Consider the following 25,039-nt stretch of genomic DNA (forward strand, 5'->3'; position numbering starts at 1 on the left):
GCATCTTTTGACAGGGGTTGCGATGCGAGAAAAAGGGGAGTCATTTTTTTATAAAGTATCAAAATCGGAAAGAAAAGAACACAACTGTGAAGGTTCCAAAACACATCAACGATAATAACTGCACTATTCATCTATAGTGTATCTAACATTTTGCAAAAATAGTGAAAAGTCAGAAAAACATGAGGAGTTTTTCTCACGTTCTTATTTGCTTTCGAGAGTGTTACACATTCATTTATATGCCCACTTTGACACATGAAGGAGAACAAAGGACCTACGCTAGGCACGGTTAATGAGGAAAAATATAATGTAAAGTGATTACCCCTTTATATTCTATAATGTCGTTGAAGAATTACTCACCAAAATTGTCCACTTTGCGCATACATTGTGCATAGTATGTGATACGTAAGAAGCAGAAAAAGTTAGCTCATCTGTATTGCTCTGCACCAAGAGGGGACTTACTAACCGAAGGTTTTCCCCTCGAGCTTTCTAAACATTACAGTAGTGGTTGTGCCAGTATATTTCATTCGCAACGCCCCAAATTTACCTTTCATCTTTTCTACCCCTTCATCACACTCCCCCCTTATTTAACAAATAATGTTTTGTAGAATTTCATGAAGAGGAGGGGAAAAAAAAATGACTAAATTAGACCGTTTCCAAAAGTGCTTCTCATTTAATTGTACGTTGAAGGCCTTTCATAAAGAACAAATGAAAAAAAAAAAAATTTTAAACAACTGATTAACAATGAATATGCTTGGGCGCGTACGAAACCATGGTGGAGATGACCATTTCAATTTTTTATATGTGTGTTCCGTTGATGTCTAGAAATAAGTACCCTCTTAAGCTTTGTGGAGAAATAAAATTCATCCCAGCAGGTGCATCATGACCCATTTTTGTTCTTTTATAATATTGTTCCCCTTCTAGACTTGTTCTTCACACTTTCAAAAAAGTCAATGGGATGTTGCTTTGCCCTGTACGTAAATCGCATGTCATTTTTTCCTTGCACTAGTGCGCGATTTCAAGCAAGATTAAATGATACGTGTATGTGCATAGTTTACATATATGCCATGCAAATATGCACCTATGGGGCTACTTTCCTGTTGCGTTTGTAAAGGCCTTTTTCCGCTCCTTCAAAAGTGTTAACAAAGTGCTTAATCATGAAAATGTGAAAAAAATAAATTGGGGGAGAAATGCAAAGAGGGGATAGAGCGAAAAATGAGTAAAAATATATCCTACGATTTGGCAATGCCCAAGAATTAACGATTTGAAGTTTTCCCATTGTTGCAAGTCACGTTTTGCAAACTGTTTTTTTTTCTGCTAGCATTTTGTTACTATTCAGATTTTTTTACTTTTTTTAACTTTTTTTTTCTTTTTGTTTTTTTGTTTTTTTTTTTTTTTCGGATATTCGGAATTCAAAATTTTCATTTTTCCTCCTTCCGATTGTGCATACATTCCCTTTTACTTCTGTGTCGATTTGCGTACTTAACTCATTTGTATATAATCATGCTTTTTTTCTTTTTTTTTTACCATCCTGAGGTAACCATTCTATGAAGCATTTCTTCGATTTCATCATTTAATCATTAGTTAAATTGTTGCATACTTGTACAAGAAATTATTCATTCAAATGCATTCATCTTTTTTCCTCCGCCTTAACGAGAAGAAACATTCTCATTATTTCCTTTTGTGATGTTATCATTTCTGTTCTGTTCTCCACGTATATACGCGATTGCTCTGCATATGCAATGAATACGTCGAACATGTATATCTACAACGAAATCATTTAAAATTCATTTGATATGTTTAAGAATATGAAGCAAAAGGAAACGCCGATTTTTTGAAACGCGTTTGACCTTTATTAAAAATTCCCCAGGATATTTTTTTATGTACACAACGCTAAGTATGTCATAAGAAAAACAGTCCACGATATGCACATGTATGCATATCACTACAGGCATCCGCTAGGGCATACTTATGAACGTACAAAGATACACCTCTGTGCACCTTACTCGCGAGTGTGCTGATTCTGCCCTTTTGACGTACATTTAATTTTTTTTTCATCGAAAGGGAACAAGTACACCTTATTCGGAGTAGCAAAATGGGAAAAGGAAGCAACGCTTGTGTACGTTTTGAAAAAAGCATATAAAAAAGAAAAGAAAAAAAAGAAAAAAGAGAGAAAAGAAAAAAAAGAAAAAAAAGAAAAAAACGAAAAAAAAACTGCGCAGCGGTACACACCATTTCGCACCTACCTACGCACGTGTAAGTAAATATGTTTGTGTAAACATATCTGCCTATTTGCATACATAAGTGTACATACCTTTCCACACGTGGACCCCGTAATTTGTGAACAGAAAAGGAACCAAGCAAGGGAGAGGAAGAATGTGGAAGTGAAAGCGGGAAAGTCTCAGCTGAAAGCGAACAAAGACGCTCTAAACGTGATTTGCAAAGTAAGTCGGCGGAGCAAAGTGCGCACTGTAGCTTTTTGTCTATGTATGATTGCGGGTTGTCTACCTAAGCGAAAACTTCATTTCGCACCCGCACGGGGCGAAAGTTCCAATTTTGGTAACTGAAGAGACCCACGTACGTATGCGAATGGATTTAATACTCAAAAAATTACGTGGTCTTTTCACCAAATTCTTGCCCTCCCCCTAGGTGTGTTATACTGTATTTATGCAGACACAGAGCATTGCACAGCTAGCCGAACATGCCCGGAATAAACACAATAAGGATGTGAAGGAGTGCTTTCCTGATAAATTTGAAAATTCGTAATTGGCACAGATTATACTCCTTTCAAATGCACATTTCGTTTGTCCAGCAATTCACCACTTTCCATTCCTACGTTGTTCCTTTATTTATTTATTCCTTTTTTTTTTTAATTTATTTATTTTATTTTTTTTTTTTACGTAACTTATATTTTATAATTAAACCCATTCTGAAATAAATAAAGTTTAATATTTTTCAAGAAATTTTAAAGAGTAAGAAAATGGAATAAAGAATTGAGCGCAAAAGGCACGACCGAAATGTAGTGACGACGGGGTCGAACAGTATGGCAGTGGATCGGCCGAAAAATAAGCAAAATGCCAAAGTGACCAATGCCCTAACGCTACAAACTGACCTTGCAACTCAGCTTATCACACAGCGCATTAAACGGAACTCTTCAAAGAGTATAACAACGTGTATATATCTGAAAAGAAGTTGCCGTTTTTTAAAAAGGCAGTGCCCATGATGGACAACAGAAGCTCCATACTTTTCAGTAAAAACGGATTCATTTCATGTCTTACCAATTTGAAGGTGCCATAAATTGACTCGGTCTTCAACTTAATCATATTTATTTCTTCGTAAAAATAACTGTTGTCATATAGGTCTATATTTTTTTGAAAGAAAATGAATATGTTGATTAGAAGAATAATTATTTTGTTGAACAGGTTGCTCCAGCAAATGACAAAATTGGAATCAAAAAGGTCCACATTTTTGTAGGACCGTAAGAGGTGCGAATAATCGTCTAGGCTTTTCTTAATATCTGGGATGTAGCCCATTCGTAGGAATATTAGAAAGGTTTCCATGTAGGATGTCACCAGCGTTTTCCTGCATGACAGAAAGCAGGAGGTTCTAAGGGGTCGTTCCGCTTTATCACCCAAAGTATGGCACTCCGTACAGAAGGCACGCTTACGGACTAATCTTTCCAGTACCTTCTGCCATACGGCACCATCTTTCAACACGCATAAATCGTGTCCATCCAAAATGGTTTCATCCGTCGAAAGAAGCGGGGGTGCATTTTCAATTTTTACATTTCTCATCAAGGCGTCTTTTTTTTGGCCACCTATCGTGTCGACGAAGCGGTAAAAGTCGGTAATCCCCTCGTTAATCCCCCCTCCCGGATTCCCTCTCTCGTAAATCGCAGTGATATTAAACAGGTAATAAAAGACAAACAAATGGTTCAGTAACACATTGTTAATATACAAATTGTACTTTTCCTGATCAAATAATTTAACAGGGTTGTAATAAAAGCTATCTCTAATGCAGCTCTTCGTTTGGCATATGCAAAAGGTTAATATGTGTAGGGCCACATGTTGGTGCCACTTGGAAAGGTAATAAATGAAGAACTCAACACAGATTATGTCTTTCATAGCTCGATACACATTTAACGTGTTCTTCCTCATCATTTGCAACACTGCAATTTTGGCCTTGTATCTTATCAGTTCGTTTTCATCATTTAACATAAATATAAGGAAAGAGTAAAGTACCACAAAGAAGGCGGTAAACAAGTTATGCCCTCTGACATGCTTCAGTGAATTTTTGACATACACAACATCGAATGTAATATTTTGGTTCCTCACTTTGTTTTTCACTACCTGTGTTATCCACTGATTCAAATCGGTCTTATACCATTCTTTGTATTTTGTGTACGTGGTTGTTCGGGCATCACCGGCTTTACCCTCTTCCTTGGGCAGCGCATAATTGGGAGTATTCATTTGGAGGGTACCTTGAGGGGGATAATTATTCTTCGAAAATTGTGTCATATCGAACACTTCATTTTTGTTATTTCTTTTCGCTCCATTTATTCTACTCCAATTTGGTGAATCGTCTCCGGTAGGGTAGCCAAGTGAAGAATGTTTCTCTCCCTTGGGCACCATGCAATCTTTCCCAATATCATCACCTCCACCTGCGTTGACATTTTTCATTTTTTCTTCCTCTTCCTCGAGACGATCGTAGTGATATTCAACAATTCCGTAGTTCATGAAGACCTTCACAAAATATTTCGTATACGTCACCGAATTTTTGTTACACAGATGGGACAGCAAATTTAGAAAAAGGAGACAGTAAAAGTATGCATAGTTGAAAAGAGATTCCTTCCAGTTACAACTGAAAGCTGAAGCAATGCTCTCCTTCTCTCTTTCGATAAAGTTATAAATCGCTTCGATAAATCTGTTGCCAGGTTCGCAGCGCTGCTTCTGACTCTTCTTACCTTCTGCCTTCTGCGCAATGGAAAAATATTTCACGCATATAAGGTAGCTATACGAAATCATGTACTTGTCCAGGTAATTCTCCTTAACATGTTCCATGTAATACTGCTGCATACGCTCGAAGAGGAACAAATTTTCAATGGATATAAAATTTACAATTGTCAACAGGATACTGAAGCAGTACTTGTTAATTTTTATGTTGTCCTTATACGTGTGGGCTATTTGGAAAAGTAAAAGGTACAGATAGATGTACATCCGTTCATCCACCGATTGGTCCGGCGATTGGTCCACCGATTTGTCATCTAATTGTTCCGTTTTACCGTCCCCTCCCTGGACCTCTCCTTCACTATGGCCAGAGGCACTTCGTTTAGTCCCATCTAACCATTCCTCACCCGGGGGAGTAGTCACCCCCTTTTTATGACATTCAGAGAAAAACTTAAAAGAACTATAATTTGACAATTCGCTGAGCTGCTTCTCTTTTATTTGAAGCTCCTTCTTTTGCCTCTTTTTTGTGTGCAGAAACCAGTTGTAGAGGAACGACTCTATGTGCTTCTCGTTCCTGCTCGATGCGTATATGTCTAGAAGGGCAACAAAATTTTCAACCCGCTTAGTTATCTTCATCAATAGTTCATTCACCAAAACAGATATGAACATGTCATTCTGATATAGTGTCAATCGTCTAAACAGGAAAGCCACAACATTTTTGTGCAACGAAATGGATATCTTACTATACAGGATGTTTAATATTTGCAAAATTAGCAAAACTTCTACATAGGTTTCCGTTCTTACAAATAGGAATAAAAACTGGAAGAATATTTTTCTGAACTTTTTTTTATTTTCCTCCACTAACGTTTTGGACTCCTTCCTCCTCACAAATTCTATGAAGAGAAGCAGATAGAAATTTCTCTTATCACCTTCCATGGCGTTTATTACAATTTTGTTTAAAAAGTTAAAAATAAGGTTTTGTTTCTTCAGCTTTAGGTATATGTGCATATACACATTGACGATTATTCTGCAAATGAGCACTTGGACGAAGTAGTTGCCGTAGGTGAGTAACTTTTTCAGGTGTTTCACAAAAAGGAAGTATATGTTTATGTTGCTTATTTGGGTTTGATTTTCCCCACCTGGATCGTTGGAGGGGTGATTACCCGTAGGAGCCTCTGTCCATTCTGCGTTCTCCTCCTCTTCTTGCAGATCGCTCTGGCTTTCATTTTCTCCTACAATTTGCTCCCTTGTGTCCGTCGGAGAGCCACTGTGTGGCGAAAACTGATGCACGCTATGCGCAGCTAGCAAATCCCCCCTCACATTCCTTAGTAAGAAATAATCGTCGTTGTTAAAAATGATAATATTTGACAGAAATATCAAAATGGGGATAAATTGGGCATAAAAATTGGAATAATCAAAAAAGGGTTTACATTCATTTTTGCTACAATCATGTGCATTTAAAAATTTTCCCTTCTTTATAAACACATTTAAAAATATCTTTAACAAGTTGACCGAATTTAATAAATCGAAAAAAGTCAAATTGATGTTTTTAAATATTCTTCTTTTGCTTCCCGTACAGAAATAATACATGTTGGAAGACACATGATAGGAGTAATTCAGCTTGGCCAACAGGCGTTTGGTTAAAATGTTGTACAGTGATGTGCTCGAACTTTTCAGGCAAAAAAATCTACTCTTATAGTAAATTAAAGCTATTCTATAAATATCATTCATGTACTCATAAAGCGTTTTATTATCAATAGTGGTGTATATATGTTTTATAAGGTTCACGCAAATGACCTTTTTATACTTATTATTTCCGTTAAGCAAATAATTGATTATAATTTTTATGACAAAACTGTATATGATGTACTGTTCTTTTGCTTTATACGACTTGGCCAAAGAGCTCAGCGCTAGGCACATGTTGCTCGACTTTCTGAGAAAATTTGTTTTAATTTGTTCATCATCCCAAATGAGCATGTTTAATTTGTCATTTAACTTGAAGTTATGATTCGCATGGGGAGCTGTCTTACACTTGGATTCAGCGCTTCCCCTCTTGTTTTCCCTTTGGGTGGCATTCTGAACTGCGGGCTTGTCATGCGGCCCCCACTTCGGGGGCGTAAAATTGCCTTTTAAAAAATGTGCTGATAAAATTTCACTTACGTCGACATTGTTTCCCTCCTTCGTCGTGAGCATTTTGTTCAGTCGGCTGATAATTCCCGTTAGGAACTCAAAGTTGGGTTCTGCGTCCTCTGGGTTTTCGTTGGAGACGGGTTCGTCCGAAGCGATATGGCGGCGTCCCTCGGGAGCTTTGTCCATTTGGTTGCCACCTTCCTCCGTACATTTCGATTCCCCCCCCTCGTTTTTAAAAATAAGGAAAATGATGTAGATGTAGAACAACGGAATGGTTTGCATACTCTCGCAACTTGTCATGACTATAATTCTGCAGATATCCAGTAGGCAATCCGACAGATACTGCTGGCATGCTATATGCTTGGAGTGAAGAAGCAGACACAGAAGGATCTGAATGATAAGATGAATTTCTGTACTGTGAAAAAACTGCAAAGAAATGTTTTTCTTTCCACTGCCATAATTTACATCCCTCATACTTTCACTTTTCGAGTCGCAATTTGCAAACCCGGAGTCGTCGTGTCTCTCCCGGTTGTCATCCCCATCAGAAGTGGTAATATTAAATTTGAAGGAAAAGTCAACGATGGATGTGAACAAAATGGATATGTACTTGATAGACAACCAAATGATAATAGACGTTGCTTCCTTCTCACTTTCGTCCTCAAAAATTAGGTGCCCTCTGCAGTCGAAAAAAGAGCTCTTCGACTCATTCAGAAATAGGAAGTTCAAATAACTGATAAAATAGTGCAGCACGTTGCAGACGTACACTTTTAACAAGATTAGGTGGAAGCCATCCGACGATTCAAGCGCCTCGCTCGGCACACGGAATAGCTTATATTGCTCGAAATTCAAATATGTGCTCGAACTGCACAAGCTAATTTCACAGAACTGTTTCCTAAACGCTGCCCCCTCTATTTCTTTCCTGAAATCCATGTTGTCCTTAAGGTACAAAATAAACTCGTTTATGTAGTAGGCCAATTTATACATTTCGCAATCTTCTACGTCTTCGTGTTTGGTTAATTTTACGATATTTTCTCTCTTAAGTTTGTGAATAAAGCTTTCGAATATGTACAATGGGATGTTTATCGTCGCGCTGTTGTTATGGTTCCCACGGGTCTCACCGTCCTCGCCGCGATCACCGCCATCGCCGCTATCACCGAATAGGTAGTTTACGTAATTTATTAAATATTTGTTGTCCTCCTTTATATGTTCAACGTCGCTGCATTTAATGAGACAACTGAAAAAGTCACATGGGGGGGCACCATCCCTGTTCGGGTTCAGGCGCAAATTATTTACCCGTTGGTATATCTCATGGTTATCACTGCTTGTGGTAGTGAGAAGGTTAGTAGCTATTCCGTCTTCTCTCTTGTTCACCTCCTTGCGGTGATTTAACGAAATGAAGCACAATCTTAGTAAGAAGGCATAAAACGAATGGTCCACCTGCCTGTGCGATTTTACCAATGGAAGGAATGCATTATTTAAGCAGGAAAAGCTTTCTCTTTTTAGCAGAATTATATTCACAGTTTTGAAAAAGATCTCCTTCGATATTAGGTAAAATTCCTTCCAAGTCGTTTTGGCATTGAATAGGAAAAAAAAAAAATTAAGATTTTTAAAATGTGCGCAATAATCCACTACCGTGTTTAGTATGTCCGAGCAGTACACAGTTGCCTCGATGCTCATGTCTTTATTAGTGTTCTTAAACAGAACAAAAAAGATATTCATGAGGTAGTAATTGTACAGGAAGACCCCCTTCCTGTGGTCTACGTGTTTTTCGTCAGCAGAATGATATATGCAAGTCGAGTAAACGTTCTTTGGTGAGTCGCAAACGGGGTTATCTTGCAGTACATCCACATTTCCATACAGAAAGGAAACAACTTTTTGGACTTCAAATGAGTGTTTATCCACATGGGTAGCACCTATGTTTATATCCCCCCCGAGGTGTGCTCCTCCCACTTGACAACTTCTCTCTATTTGGAGAATATCGTCCCCATGCGTTTTTTTTTCCTTCCCCGCCTCGATGTTGTAGCCCCTTCGCTTGTCCATCTCGATCACCCTCTGGTAATATATAAAAAATTTCTCGAAGAACAGAAAAATGTACTTCCTGTAGGCATCCCGACTCGTCCTCGAAATGTTCGTTATGGAGGTGATTAAAAAGGTGCGGAATAGATACAAATCACAGAGGTTCAAATATTTGTTTTCGCAAATGAAGGACAAAATGGACAGCACAAATTCGTCATTCGAGAAGTAAAAAAAGTTGTTTAAAATTTTCACATTTAGCAAAACATTGTTCCTGAGCTGATAGAAGTAGTCACTTTTGTAATTTACCGCTTCGATGCATTCGTACTTTCGCAAAGTGCATAATGTGTACAGCTCTAAGAAGGCGATATTTTGCAAAGAGTGAAAATTGTAAATCAAAAATGTTTCTTTCAACGTCTTCCCCTTCACATTAGGGACATTTTTCTCCAGCGAGTTTACTCCATCTTTCACAATTCTGTAATTCAAAAAGATGTTATCCTCCATTTGGTCGACAACACCATTGTAGGCAATTTCGTCTGCGTCTTTTCTCTCCAACAGATGCTTCATTAAAAATAAAAAATAACGTCTGCTTGTCATTTCCTTGGAACTCTTCACACTGTTGACGCTGCTCAGGCCAATAAAACTATCTACATTGTTTCGTCCAGGTTTGGTTTGATCTGCTTGGATGTACCTTCTTTCTTGCTCTTCTTCGAGGAGCATATCAAAATATGTTCGCAAGTCAGAATACTCCTTATTCAAAACAAAGTACACATAATTACTATCATGTTTGTAAAACAACTCGATAAATTTTTTTATGTAGAAAGTTTTCATGGAAAAGTTATCGGTTATTAAAATGTTCTTTAAGAAAATGTAGTACAACTGATGCTTATCCTTCGCGTGGACAAATATGTGTTTAATGCACTGCTTTATGAGATCGTACAAACTGAACATGAAAAAATCGTCATTTTGAAAGAAGCAGTAAAAAAGATATTCCAACACGTTTTTTTCACACATGGATTCCTTAAAGTATTTCAACAACAATGATAAACACATATATTTCTTTTTCTTTTCCTGATTAAAAATTATATACGTTAAATGATCACATACGTCTTTTTTTATAAATGTATTTTTCTTGCTGCTCAGCAAAAATTCGTAAATGCTAATGCAACTTTTCCATATAATTTTTATGTTATACCATGAATACTTTTTTAGGATTACTAGTAAGCTTCTCATAATTGCTCTGTACAAATGGGACATAAAATTCACTCTATTTTCCTGGGACACACTTTCAAAGTGGATTTTTAAACTACTTATCTTGACACAGTTGTCTGCTTTAACGAGTTCGTCCATCCGTATAGGTGAAATGTTCGCCGGCGCGTCTGGTACCCCTTCAGGAGTCTTCTCATCGCTTATCATTTTGGCATCCCCAGGAACTTCCCTTCCTTCTCCACTGTACGGGAAATCTGTACCACACAAAGAAGGGGCATCCTTACAATCACTACAACCGTAATTTTGGCTGAGTTTAACCCTTTGGTCATGCCTAACGGGGGTGGCACCCTCTTCGCAGATTTTATCTTCACTCTGATCGGCTAAGTCCAACAGATCGGTACAGTCCAAAGTTGTGACACGTCCATTTGAGTAGTCATAATTTGACCAAGGAACTTTTTCCCCTGGAAAATTTCTCTTCATTGCATTATACCCTACCCATTCATCGGCACAACTATTGGGTAACCCATCGGTCAGAAAACACATTTCAGATGCTTCACCTTTTGGTAAGGCTCCTACCTTGGCATCTTCAAAAATGTACTGCAATTTTTCATTTTTCTGTAACCAGTAACTTAGGCTGTCTATGCACAGAAAAATAAAAAACGGGTTTTTGCTTCCCTCACATAGTAAATTTCTTATTTTGAAAAATAATATAAAATATTCCAAGTTATCACTAATGTCGACGCGCCTTACATTTTTATATTTTATAATTAATATGCTTCTATATTTACACAATAGTAAAAAGGGGTATTCTTTTTTCTTCTCCTTAATAACGTTGTCACATTGTTGCAGCTGCTGTTGTATCTTTTTTATGCCGCATAGGTACTTGCGCAGCAGAAGAACGCTTGGGTGCTTTACGCCGCCGTGGATTCCCGCCTCCACCTCCCCCCCCACCTCTGCCTCCTCCTCAGCTGCATGAAATTCTTCATCACTATCCGAGTCGCTGGGGGCACCAACGTACTGACCTACCCACTCGGATTGAACTCCAACTGCTGGGATGGGGAAGGGCTGTGCCTTCTCAGCCAAAAGGTGACATACGCCCGCTCGGTAAGCTTCTATGACATTTTTCACCTTCTGGTAAATCAAGCACACATGTGTGCATATGTCTTTGTCAAAAGGGAACTGCAACAGAATTTTTTTTAAATTTTTCGCAATAAGTAAAAAGGCGTTAAGCATGTGACTTTTTATTTGGAGTGTTGCATTCCCATTATAAGTAATTAGAAAATTGGCAAAAATGTTTAAATAATTTTGGTTTTTTTTTAAAAAATTTATTTTCAATTTGTTGTTGATGTATCTCAAAATATTCGTGTAAAATAACCCAATGTGCTCCTCCCGAAATGTGCCATAATTATTAGTGAAATATTCGATTATCAACGTTTTGCAATTCATGCAATCCTGCTGCTCATCGTCCTTTTTTAAAAAGAGATTTTTTAAAAAATGGTAAATTAATTTATCCTTCCACTTATTGTTCACAAAAATATACAAATTAAGAATTCTCAATGGATTTTTTTTAATTTTCACATTTCTCCAGTATATAATGAGGTACATAAAATACTCACCGATTGATAAATTGATTTCATTGCATATCTCAAAATTCTTGTAATTCTCAAAAAATTCTGTTACATGTGTTTTCACATCTGTTACATCTGTTTTCACATCTGTTACATACGTATGACATTTTTTCCAATGGAAGATTATTTCTCCCTTATTTATAAGGTCTGAATTGGTCAAGCTTGCGGAAACACACTTGTGAATGTGCAGAAGTTTTTTCTCAATTTCTTGTATTTCTGTTTTTTTTACTTTTTCGAAAAATTGTAAGCCCGTCATTTTTTTCTTACATCCTAAGAAATCGTTAGTTTATTTGGCATATCAGGAGTTTCCCCCTTGTAACTCAAGTCTATTCTCCTCCGCTACGGCCACTACAGAGACTTTTTTTTTTTTGCTTTCCCCTGCGGCAAGTTTCTAGGCTATCTTTTTGCCCCCCTTTTTATCGGATTATCCTGGCCTAGATTCCAGCAGATGTATTCTGAAGTACGCCTCACGTAAGTATACACGAGTATGCAAACCTGCTGTGCATACGTAGCAGTTTCCCGATCTGCATACAGATTGGTACCCCCTAAGGTGAAACCTTCTGCAGATTGAAAGCCGCCGATGTGGCGTATGCAGCCGATGCAACGGATGTAGCCTATGCGGTGTTGTCAACCGTGCAATCTGCTAATCGGCTCTCATAAAAATGCTCACAAAATGCTCTATATCGATTCGACCACGTAAAAAGGGTCGCATGTATGCATATTTCCACAATTTTGTATATCCACATTTACACGTAGATTTATTTGTACTTTATGTTTATGCGCATATACTTACAGTCGTTCTCATCTGTGCATCAACATTTTCTTTATTTTTTATCAACCCTTCCACTTGAGGGACTCCGTTCCGAATGTATGTATTTTACGTATATATATATCCATCGCGAGTGCTCCATATGCGAGTATAAACGCTGCTTACATTTTTTTAAGCGTTGTAAGCGTTGCCTTGGTTGGAGGGCACCTCGCCCCCCCGCGCGTAGTTCATATATTGTACGTTCTGTGCAATCGCGTTTGTGCTTAACAACGGAGGAGCTGCGACGGAATATATTTTGCGACGCCTCTGGGAACCTATTTTGCACCACGTCGAGGAATCTATTTGACCTACATTTTTTGGAACCTATTTTTAGTCGCCATTTTTTCCGTCATCTTTCCGTCATTTTTTCCTCCGCCTGTAGGAACCTGTTATTAGATGAGGTTTTGCATAGATGAAGAATACTCCCATTATATACTCTGCATAAATAAGAACACCCCCTTTTTTTTTATACTTTTTTCCAAACTATTTTGACGTAAATGTTTCAAACAAAAGGGGCCAGGGCTCCTTTCCTATTACCCTTATATAAGGGTTCGGCACATCTATAGAAAAGGGGAAAAAATAGAGAGCTAAACATGGCTCAGGGATTTCCTGCATGCATATCCGTGAATCCTATATATATTTTATCATAAAAGCGATGTATACGTGAGTAGACACTTGCATACATACTTGCGCACACTTTTTCCCCCTTTCTTTTCCCCCTTTTTTTCATCCCCCTAGTTTACGAAAGCAATAACATTTTTCTGTGTCATGGAAATGTCATAACGGGGCCAAATATCCTTCACCTCATTTTTACCTACACGATCATAATCATTACGGTTTTCCCGATCTACATAATTGTGTAAGTGTTTCGTTATAGTTTCCACTGCAAATGTGCACAGAGTAGTGACAAGCGCGCGTTCACCTTTTAGTAGGGAAGGCACCTGTGCAAAACGAATTATAGAAATCAGTCATGAGGAGAAGAACAAAATGTAGATGCAGGCGTGCTTTGTCATGTGTGCTTGCCTATGAGTGTCTGTTTATGTCTTCTTGCTTATGAGTGCTTGCATAAATGAATGCACTTCAACTTATGTAACCACGAAAAAATACTGCAATGAAGCGGTAAAGCGAAAACGAAGTGCAGCTACTCCCCCGGTCACCCTTTCAACAACTTACAACAGCACTGCAACGCATACATTTTATTTTCATATGTAATTTTTTCCCATCTGAATTGCAGCTATTCCCACATAGAGACCTTCCTATTGTTAAGCCTTGCGATACTTTCAATAACGACCTTCTTCATTTTAGTTTTGTTTTTCCTAACGACGACGGCATTCTGCGACCCTGGAATGTGAGTTGGAGAATGAGTCCACTGGGAAGTTAAATTTTTACATGAAATTAACATATCATAATGTTTTTTTGTTTTTTCCTCACCTGTTGCAGAATTCCAAAAAAGAGTTATGTCGATTTAGCTTTACCCAAGGGAAGAAGTACGAAGAGTGTAGTTCACTCTCAGCGAAAATTCTGTTCATGCATGAGTGACCTCATCCTATTGTGAATATTCCTATAGATGGTTTGTCTTCCCCATCTTTACGGATAAACTCATTCGACTCCCATTTTTTGTCCCCCTTTTCGTTTAGCTGCTTTCACAACTGTAAAGTTAAATGGCACTATTATAAAGAACTATTGGTGTGGTATGTTTTCACCATCCTTATTCGTTCATTCGATTATCTATCCATTTATCTGTCCATTTGTCTGTCCGCTTGTCCGCCCATCGTTTCCCCCACTTTTCCTATCCCTCCCTGCAGCGCACTGCAACCATTTTAAAGAGACAAGGAGCAAGCACTGCTACATGTGCAATAATTGTGTCACCAAGTTTGATCACCACTGCGTATGGTAATAAGCGAAGACGAAAGTGGAGTCCCCAATGTTCATACGTGTCGCATTGGCGACTCTTCGCGGTTCCCAAGGTGTATGAACGCGTTGTGTTTCTCTTCATGTTTCGTTATTTTTTCTCACCATTATTCATTTCTCTTCATTTTTCTCCTTTCTTCTTCATCTTTTCCATTCACTCCTCAGGTTGGGGAACTGTATTGGAGCGCGAAACTACAGGAGATTTATTTTTTTCATTTTGAATTTGTCAATCCTTTCAACAATAATATGTTTTACCTTTATTGGAATATTTATTGTAATGGACAGGCGTGTGCGGCTCTGTACGCACAGGTGACTTTCCTTCGGTAGAGCAGTAACTATTTAGTCATCCCTTCCCACGCCCATTTCGTCATTTTCCCCTCTTTTGCAGTGCCTCTGCATGAAGGAATACCAAAACATGACCTTAAGGTCTATTTTTTACATAACCTTTGAATATCCGCATATGTAAATTAAAGGAAAATAAAATGCGCCCAGCGAACAACGACAACAAAAAAAAAAAAAAAAAAAAACTTATAGTGAGGAATAACTCCATTGACCGATTAACCATTCTTCTACTTTTAGCCCCTCATTCCCCTCCAGGGCGAACACATTTTTTCCGTCTTTTTCTCTCATTTTCCCTTTTCTTCCCCCTTTCTCCTGCAGTGCGCTGTATATTATTTACACCATCCCGTCGTCCCTTCTGCTAATTAATTTATTTTTTTATCATTTAAAGATGATACTCTCCAATAGAACGACGTATGAGGACATTCAGGGTTTATACGAGGATGAAAACCCCTTCGATGAGGGTAAGAGACGCGTGCGGAGAGATACCTGCACGTGTGTGTATGCACAGGTCTACGCGCATGCGTAAATATGCCTGTGGGCCTTAACCCCCCACTGGCACATACATGCACACACTTCGTTTCGCGCTTAATTCTGCCACCCAGGGAAATTCCTAAACTTGAAAAAGTTTCTCCTCACACCCGTTGCGAAGAAGTAAGCATGTTTACAAAGTGGCCCAATTGACACAAATGACCAAATCGGTCGAGGCCTCTCTTATTTGCGACAAGAAATGGAACACATGGAAATTCACAATTATTCATTTTTTCATGGGTTCGCTTCCCTCCGTTAATTTTAACTTTTCAGGCAAGTGGAATGGACAGAAACTGTAAAAATAACGGCGGTGTAAATGTGTAACTGCCTCGAGGGGCGAAAAAATTGTTCTTTTTTTTTTTTTTTTTTTTTTTCTTTGTTCCTCTATATGATTTTTTTTTAGTTTTTTCTGTCTATGCTGCTAACTCTTTGTGGCCTTTTGAATTACATGTTTATCTACCTGGTGTGAATGAAAAGCACACAAGGCAGTTGTTGCAAAAAAGAATGGAGTATTTTTGCTGCCTTCTTAATGGCAACAATTTATAAATACATTCAATTTTACGAAATCAATTAAACGAAACGTGAGTTACATTTAACAAGTAAATGTTAATTTTAAAGTAAACAAGTTTTAAAAACTAAAACAATGTAATTATGGCCAGAAGGATGAAGAAATGAAGAAAAGAAAAACAACAAATGACATACAATGCCATGCGCACTTCACGTAGAGTCATGTGCGCCTTTTTAAAAATTATATTAAAGAAATGTTAAAGCGAAAAAGGGAAAAGGAAAGGGTACATAAGTATGTTTCAGAAAAACCTGCGCGGCTTAAATCCAAAGATTACACTCTGGTTTCCTACGGCAAAAACAAAGGAGTGCGAAAAAGGGACAAAATGAAATTTCCCTGACGTACAAGATCAATTAAAAAGAAAGAGCATGTTTAATAATTAAAGGCGATTTAAATGTGTGCTAAAAATGTGAAGACAAATATGAGATGCATCAAGTGGATAATTTTGTTCTGAAAATTGTTGTCAAAGAATGATGCTGAGGTGGACTTTTCCGCGCTACTAAAAATTGGTGCAAGGACATTTTCCTCTAAAATTAGAAAGAAGCATTTCCTAAATTCTGAAGGGTGATCCCCCTCGCGTCATTCGGAAATATTTTTTATAAAAAATAACGTTAAATCGATGTAACTCTTCTTCCTTTTGTCAATTCTTTTTTTGTTTTTTTCCTTCCTATTCACGGACGCTGGGTTGTAAACCTTGATTTCCTTTTCTTCCTTCATAAGTTGTTCCCACATGAGGCAATTGCTGTGTAGTCTCTTTAGACAGAAATTCCTGAGAGGGGCAAAGAGGGCGTTTCCAAGGGGTGACATTTATATATACAAATGCATACACATGCATACACGCAGGCACACGCATGAGCACCCATAACGGTGGAGACGGACAAGTCTTCCCCCCCAGAGAAACATCTCTTGATCCCTCAATTATAATTACTTCACAAATTTCATGTCATCTATGTAGGTTAGTTCTTCGAACAGAGGCATGACGACAAACTTGAGAAACGTAATTTGAGATTGGCAAACTTCATTGTGCTTTGTTCGGTCACATAACGGGGATAGGGGCATTTTATTTTTTAATTCTTCATCGCCCTGGGAATAGAACTCGCACAACACTCGTTGGCACCACTTGTAATGTTCGCTCCACTTGACTGATCCATGTGATATGTCTGCGCTTTTTATAATCATTTTTATTAGCACCAACAAATCATCGTTGTTCTTTACGTAATCGAAATCTTCATTTGCTCGTCTTATGCGAAATTTGGAAATTATTTCAAAGTGATACTTCATGTCGGTGCTTAAAATGAGCTCGATGATGTAAGACCGTATCAGTCGGAAGTCCTGAGGAGGAGGTGAAAGGGCACATGTACACAGGTATGTCGCTCTACACACCCACAATGCACTCTCAAGTACAGCCGTGCGTTCGTGCATCGATCCCCCCACACTCATCTGAGCTGTTCATTTCTTCAAAGGCTCAAGAAGTCGACCTTCTTCCCTCTCGACTTTACCTTTTCCGAGAAAGATTTTAAAAGGTTGCACTGGTTTAGCTGCAGAATCTTGAATGTTATAGACGCGTGGTAATTTTCCAACACACTAATGTCATTATAAATAATGCTCAAGGGATGGAGACTATTCACGAAGAATAAGTTGTTGTAGCCGGGATGGCCCACGTCATGACAGATGCCGGAGATGAACATCACCAGCTTTATCTTGTACTCCATGTGGTCGTAAATTCCTAACTTTTTGCTTAAACAGAAAAATTTCTGCGTCACCTGAGAGGTTTCCCATGGGAAATAAAATAAATTAAAAATTGAACAAAGTGGAATGTAACACGGTGACTATGAGACGGGTGGGCGAAGCTTAAGGCGCTTTTAATTTTTCGCGAATTTGCACTTGTGCATCTTTCGCATTGAGTGTTTTGCGCATTTTCGCCTTTTCGCCTTTTTTTTGGCTGTCACAATTTTTGCCAGTGTTGGTGCCTACCATGGTCGCGTGAATGGTGTTGTGGTAGGGCACGTTGTTGTACTGCTTCTGCACGAATGATAGGAAGTTTATGATCGAGTTCATCGGAATGTCATGCTCAATGGTGAACATCAAGGACAGATTGATGTCGAAAAAGGGGTACTTGGAATTCTCAAAATAATTCAAACAGTTGAAGTCCCACTCGGAAAGCGATTTATTATCAACCAGTTGAATCATACTGGTGACATGAGGGATGTCTATTTGTTTTAGAAACTGTTTTATCTCCTTCTTGTCTATATCTACTTTATCCACGGACATAAAATCGTTGGTGGAAAAGGACTTGTTCAATTTGAAGTCCACTCCTTCATCCTGGTCCCCGAAGAAGTTGCTCTTGCTTTTGCTTACGTACGCCTCTATGAACTTTTTGTTCTAAAAGGTGGGAAGGGACAGACAGGCGTGACTATGCGTGAACATCCGTAGATTCGCCAACGAACGGGTGAAGAGTGGAGCATATGTTGAAAGCGTGAACGGAGTTCCACGATGTCATCTCTCAAAATAGGCGTGATACAATTATGTGCTTATATAGCCACATTCACATGGAGGCATCAGTACCCACATTAACATGACGCCTATACACACCTGCAGATCTCCTACGTCGAACTTATCGAAAACGTCATAGTCCACGTTGTACAAGTTATCCGTTTTGGTCAGAGTAGACAAACATTGCTCCAGGATATTTGTGCAGTACGAGGCTTTGCTATGCACATTGAAATTTATTTCCGTTTCATTCTCCAACTCCAGGATGACTTTCGTGCACTGAAGGGGCAAGGGGGGAAAAAAAAATATGTAAATAAAAAAAGAAATATCATTTCGCCTTCCCCTATGTTCTACAACTTGTTCGGATGAAGGCACCAACATATGCAGCACACCAGCGAAGCTTTGAACAACTACTCGACCCAGCAATGTACTACTTTTAGACAGAACCGCTCCATTTCGCGAAAAAAATCAACAAGAAAGAAAACCGATTTGACAGCACTTGTTTTTGCATAAACGCAGAGGATGAAGTGTGTGTCCCGGTGAAGCGTTACTCGCGTTGGGTTACATGCGTTGTGTTACATGCATTGTGTTACACGGGCTGTGTTACCTCTTTTAACATCAGAACCAAATCTTCAATAGCCGTTGAAAATTTTTTATTATTCCGGCTGTTGTTCTTGTTCATTGCCGATTCTACCTTGTCTAGTTTGTAGTCGGTTATCTGCAAATTTATGGTGGTCAAAAGTGGGACCCATCAGGAGGAAATGAATAGAGCGCTCGGAACACTCACCTATCGATGCGCAAATATGCACATGAACGCATCCTGCGGAGAAGGTTCCCCCCTCCACACGAAACGAACAAATGGGAAAAAATTGTTGCACATGTATCGACGCGATATACCCATAGAAAAACTGTTGCACATTTTTTGAGCAAATTATTAAGTGATAAAAATGCGCTTGTGCACTGTCTTCCTAACGCAGCTCCAATGTGTCGCTCCCCTCATTTTACCAATAAGTCGTAGAACACATAGCGTATCTGCAGCTCCGACGTGTAGCACCCAATGTACAGAAACAAGCACAGTGTTGTGTACGCGATAACGCGCAATACCCTAAAGGAAGTGGACACGATGATAGAGGAGAAAAATGCTGATTAGTTGACGTGGAAATATAATAGTCATGAAAAATAGTGAACTGGTTTTGCCATTTCTCTGCTTCCAAAATGTTAGCCTAATATGGGCAACTTTATCTTTTCGATTCTTTCGGATTACACAAAGACGGAAGGTACAAATTCAGGGTTCCTCGCACCAACCAATATTATGCTAGTGGAATTTAGAACGATAAATAGCAGGTGTATGAACCAGTTGTATTTCGTCCTGAGGGGGGATTAAAAATGAAAGAAAAATATATATATATATATAATAAAAAAAAATGAAAAAAAAAATAGAATAAAATAAAATATGCCATATCTAATCGATTCAAATACGTATGAATCGCTCATCGCCTCGATTTTCCCGCGCTGGCTCGCACACTATCGTCCTCTACGTCATTCTCCCGTGCACACATGTAACATTTCATTGGGGCAGGCACAAGTGCGCCATGCCGCAAATTCGTGGTAACCTCGAGGGGAAAAATACATCCATAATGACAAGCGGAAGCAAGCCATAAATGTATGTCAGGGCATATATCGTTTCAACGGCTGAAGATAAGGAAGGTATCACTTTCGCAGTGAGGTTATCATTTAAAGTTAAACTGGTTGCTATGTTCCATAAGCCCCATATTCCCACCATAATGCCAAAGAGGACGTAAGATATGACCTCTGCGTATTTTCTCAATTCGGTTAAGCCAACAATTATAAAGAATAGCAAAATGATGGTATTTAAAATCATCAGCAAATGAAATAGCATGACAATATAACTGTCTTTTTCCCAAGCGCTTGATTTGAAAGACCATGAAAAGAGTAACCATATGAAAAAGCACAAAATTAACATGATCATTCCAATTATGATCATCCGTGAGGAAATCCAGTTATTTAAATTTAGTACATATAATGTTTCTATAGTTTCATCTTTAAATTTTAAAGGTATCTGTGTCATCAGTCCATTATCATTATACTGATTTAGATGATTATCGATGAAGTTACTTTTAAAAGGACTCAATCCATTTTTACTATTCGAAGTGCAAAACTCTGTTTTTATGGTCATGTTTCTTTTCCATATTTCGCAGAAGAATCTTTCAAAAGCGTTCCTCATATTTTTGTTATCACTTAAATTATTTCTGTTATTTTTCATTTTTATATTTTCACTGGATAGTTTAATATGGTCACAAGATTTACTCGATGAGTAGAAAATAGCATTCGAATGGCCAGTAGTGCTCGTGTTTCTCTGCACGCTAGCATAGTTCTTAAGTATGCTAATCCTTTTCGCACTATTGTCATACGTACTTTCTCTCTTCATTCCATACATCATGAATGTTTTATTGTCTGGATCTTTTCCCATTTTTACGTTAGCTAAATTGTCATCTTCAACACTTTTTAGCAGACTTACGGACCTCTTCACGTTGGAGAAGAAGTTACCCTTTTTGTCTTTCCCTACATTGTCCTTTATATTTATTTCTTTCAATTTTTTGTCCTGCACGTTGTTCTGTAATTTTCCATATTCATTAGCTCCCCTATTTTTTTTTTTACAGGATGTGTTGCCAAAATTGTCCTCTACCATTTTGGTTTCATCTTCTTCTTTAGCACTTAGGATCTTCACTTCCACATTTGAGAATTCCGAGTTGTTATCTGTGTCTAAGTTGCTGTTGGACCAGTTATTTGAGCTATTTTCATTTCTCAGATAATTTTGGTTGCTATTTTCCGTCCCCATGTCCATGTACGCATTTATCGAGTTGTCTGTTTTTGATACGACGTCCACGTCGCTTAAGATGTTGCCCTGTCTGTCCGTGGCTTCCTTTTCTATGGAAGATTCCTTCAACTCGACGTCATCAGGGGCGTCTGGCCTGTCCAAATTGTTCGAATTCTCCAAGTGGTCCAGATTTCTCAAGTTGCTGCTTTTCTTCCTTATTTTGGCCTTACAATGGCTCTCATTGGTGTCCAAGTCTTTCAATATGCTCTTTCTTTCTCTGACGCTGTCAACAAGTTCCGCGTCCACTTCGTCTTTGCCATCCCTCGTAGACGTAAGCACATTTGTAAAAAAGCTCTCCCTAGTAATTATTACTTTGTTCTTACTCACGTTGGGGGAGGCACTTTTCTTTTCATCGGAGGAAATGTCATTTGTAAATGTATCTGTGTTATCCTTCTCACTCCTGTCGTTATCACGCTGCGTGATATTTTCACCCTCTTCTTCAGACTTGTCTGGATTTTCCATTTCAGTCACTTCATTATTCTAGGCTATACCCGCATAGGATAGTTTTCGTTTCCGATTCTATGCACGCATATTACGTGTAAGCATATATGCAAGCGCGCGTGTGTATTTTCATGCAGTGCAGACGTAACATGGGTTTCTTTCCTTTTGGAAGATTATAGCTTTGTATAGTTTCGTAGCGGGGCCACACAATCGGGTTGCTACTATGAGCGCAAGAAGGCTACTCCTTTGGGGGCAAATTCTGCTATCTTTAAAGAAGGGGGTAATCAAACTTTGAATAATATTTTTACCCTTGTGAAATTCGCACAATTTCATTTTTGTCTCTTCTTCTTTCTTTTTTTTTCTTCCTTTATTTGACAAACCTGGGCACGGAGATACATGTACTAGTGGTAGTACTCCTCGCACTACTACTGCTGGTACTATTTCCACTGGCGCATATCTCCGAGTAGCAGTAAAGTGTACGATTATGTGTAACTGCGCAAAAGAGTTCACCGCCCGGAGGCATACACACCGCCTGTTAAAGCCAGAACTAAAAAAGAAAAAAAAATTAAATTTAAATTAAAGCTGAAAAATGTAAAAATAAACAAATTTATGTTAATATAATGTGCAAGAAGAGAAATAATTTTTTTTAGCAAAATACGTACATGCTAAAGGTGCATAAAAGGGAGAAAACAATTGTTCTGAAATTTGCCAAAAAATTGTACTTCATATTTATTTATGTATTTATTTTATTCTGTTTTATTTTATTTTGTTTGTTTTGTTTGTTTTGTTTTGTTTGTTTTCTTTTATTTTGTTTTGTTTTATTTTGTTTTGTTTGTTTTCTTTTATTTTGTTTTGTTTGTTTTCTTTTATTTTTTTTACGCCTTTAAACAAACGGCGTGAACCTTCTGTCTCCTTTCAGATTAAACGGAAACACCCAAAATGGACAAATTAATGCAAAGTTGTACATTTCGTTGAGGACACAGAAAGTATGCAAACTTATTTTTAAAGGTATGAAAAGAAGAACGAATTTTCCAAATGTCCTTCTGTGTCATGGTGTATGCTACTCAGTTCTCGTGAAATGTGGCTGCTACGTAATGTAACCCCCTTTTTTAAGAAGTTTGTCCTTTGTCGAGGTGTACGTAAATGTTCGTATCTTTCTCTTATTCCTCTCCTTGTTTTTTCCGTGGCACACTTTGGTGATAAGAATCAGAACTAAAGGTGAAACTGTCTTTTTCTACTTTGGACGCTCTCACATATGTAAAGAGTTAATCGCACCTTTCGAGTGCACTTCGTCTGTTCCCTTCGCTGCGTCAACGCGTGTGTTCAACACGACCACTGTGGTCGCCATGATGTGAGGCAATTCGGCATGAGCTTGCGCTAAGGGCGAATGTCGCACGAAAGAGAAAGGGTAAAAATAGGGTGCAGCGTATAGCAGCGGTAAGCAGCATCAATCAGTGCCGAGCGAGTAACGAACGATAAGCAGCATGCTACGCGCATCCTTTTTTTTTTTTTTTCATCGCAAACGAGTGATTGTTCCGGTGCTATGGTGTCTCCACAAGATTAATACATTTCTAGAGGACGTTTAATTCTTCGTTTTAGGAATAAATGCGTCCTTAGCAATGCCATGTGGCCACTGGATGAGTAATGAATTCTGCACATGCGGGTGATTAAAAGAGGGTAGTACCACACTGTGGTGTAACATAATAGAATTCTTTATTTTCTATATACCCGCTTATATTTTTGAACACAACAGGATGGTCTATCCATATATATACATATATATATTTTTTTTTTTTTTTTGGTGGAGGTAGCACATGTGTTTGTCGCTTTAAGGGGCTTAACCCCATTGCTGCACTTTATTCTTTTAAAACAACCCATCGTGCGTGCCTAAACTTTCAGACAGTTTTCCCTTTGTTCTGTTCTTTCTCGATGTATAGTAGTCCAAAAAAGGCAGAAGATGAATTAATTAGCGATTAGCAAGTGCAAGTTGATTGCCTCCGCTTTGCTACGTTACTCTCCCCAATTGTCGGAACAAATAAAGCAAATCGGGGAATAGCTAGTCGAAATGAGGAAAGAGACAGTGAGGGAAAATAAACAAAAAAGACAGTCTATTCATCCATCTTGACATTAATATGGATTTCGTTCTACATGATGATGCTTCATAATAAGCAAGGAAATTTTTCTTTTTTTTCTTTTTAAGAGTTGTCCTTTCTTCCATTTATATGTCCCCTACAATAATGTACGCAGTCGTTGTTATTTCTTTGCATGTTTCGTCCACTTTTTTGTGTGGAGTGAGTACCTATTAGTTATAGTAAGAGGAAAAGGGTACTCTGCTAAAAGGGTTAAACCGTGAGTAATAGTCATATAGGAAGTCAAATTAACGCCCTAAAGTTACGAAATGGAAAAGGAGAAAAAAATGAACAGCTTCTTGTTTTTTCCAAGTATAACGCATGAACTGTGTACTTTATTAGCAAACGTGTGGGAAAACTTCCCATTGGCAATGTATAAAATGGAGAAGTTGGGAAAAAAAATAAAATTCCGCGTAATTATGCATAAATGCATGATCGTCCCTCATAGGTTATTATAATCATTCCTTAATTCTAAGGATACACATGTTACTCTTTCTTTTTCGCGAAAATGTTGCAAATACGTTCTATAAAATTGAATGGAATGCCACTTTGTGTGTTTTTTTTTTTTTCGTCGAACTGTTGACGTCACAGTTGTTCCTTTGCAAGGGTCTAAACATGAGCTTAAACAGTTTCACGTTCTATCTGCTAGGCGCCACTTGCAAGAACAATATGTATATAAATAGATATATATATATGTATATAATTTCTTACCCGTGCATAGACGAATTCTGCGGTTGTGCACTTTTTTTAAGGACACGCCCCAGGAAATATGTCTTGCCACTTTGCGTCTTATAGTCCCTCACCCTTTAATCATATACACCACACACGCGTGCGCGAATGACAAAATGCGAGTGTGGCACTTGCGAGCGCTTTTGTCTACATTTGTACCAACATGTAAATAACTTTATTTACATTTTAAGAGAGTTTTTTTGGAGCACATGGTAAAAATGGATGCCTACTTGTGCGCAAAATAAGGCAATATAATATATCATTGAGGCATGTC

At 38.2% G+C, this 25,039-nt stretch overlaps 3 protein-coding genes across 3 annotated transcripts; 1 reads left to right on the forward strand and 2 right to left on the reverse strand.

The window, feature by feature from the left end:
- Positions 1 to 3,137: 3,137 nt before the first annotated feature.
- Positions 3,138 to 12,179, reverse strand: C922_00589 (hypothetical protein; the record flags this gene model as incomplete). Its single annotated transcript, XM_008816205.1, has 1 exon — positions 3,138 to 12,179. One exon carries the CDS (start codon positions 12,177 to 12,179, stop codon positions 3,138 to 3,140), a length of 9,042 nt encoding a protein of 3,013 aa, XP_008814427.1.
- A 1,049-nt stretch (positions 12,180 to 13,228) lies between these two features.
- Positions 13,229 to 15,828, forward strand: C922_00590 (hypothetical protein; the record flags this gene model as incomplete). Its single annotated transcript, XM_008816206.1, has 11 exons — positions 13,229 to 13,280; positions 13,470 to 13,590; positions 13,966 to 14,079; positions 14,172 to 14,218; positions 14,369 to 14,422; positions 14,537 to 14,624; positions 14,808 to 14,916; positions 15,031 to 15,104; positions 15,303 to 15,445; positions 15,587 to 15,635; positions 15,786 to 15,828. The coding sequence occupies 11 exons, from the start codon at positions 13,229 to 13,231 to the stop codon at positions 15,826 to 15,828; spliced, it is 894 nt and encodes a 297-aa protein (XP_008814428.1).
- An 828-nt stretch (positions 15,829 to 16,656) lies between these two features.
- On the reverse strand, positions 16,657 to 21,928 carry C922_00591 (3',5'-cyclic-nucleotide phosphodiesterase; the record flags this gene model as incomplete). The annotated part of the gene is made up of 9 exons (XM_008816207.1): positions 16,657 to 16,846; positions 17,006 to 17,409; positions 17,577 to 17,840; positions 18,052 to 18,459; positions 18,685 to 18,846; positions 19,175 to 19,285; positions 19,573 to 19,672; positions 19,832 to 19,936; positions 20,181 to 21,928. 9 exons carry the CDS (start codon positions 21,926 to 21,928, stop codon positions 16,657 to 16,659), a joined length of 3,492 nt encoding a protein of 1,163 aa, XP_008814429.1.
- Positions 21,929 to 25,039: the final 3,111 nt, after the last annotated feature.

Source organism: Plasmodium inui, assembly GCF_000524495.1.
Source record: "Plasmodium inui San Antonio 1 unplaced genomic scaffold supercont1.2, whole genome shotgun sequence".
Classification (NCBI taxonomy): Eukaryota; Apicomplexa; class Aconoidasida; order Haemosporida; family Plasmodiidae; genus Plasmodium; species Plasmodium inui.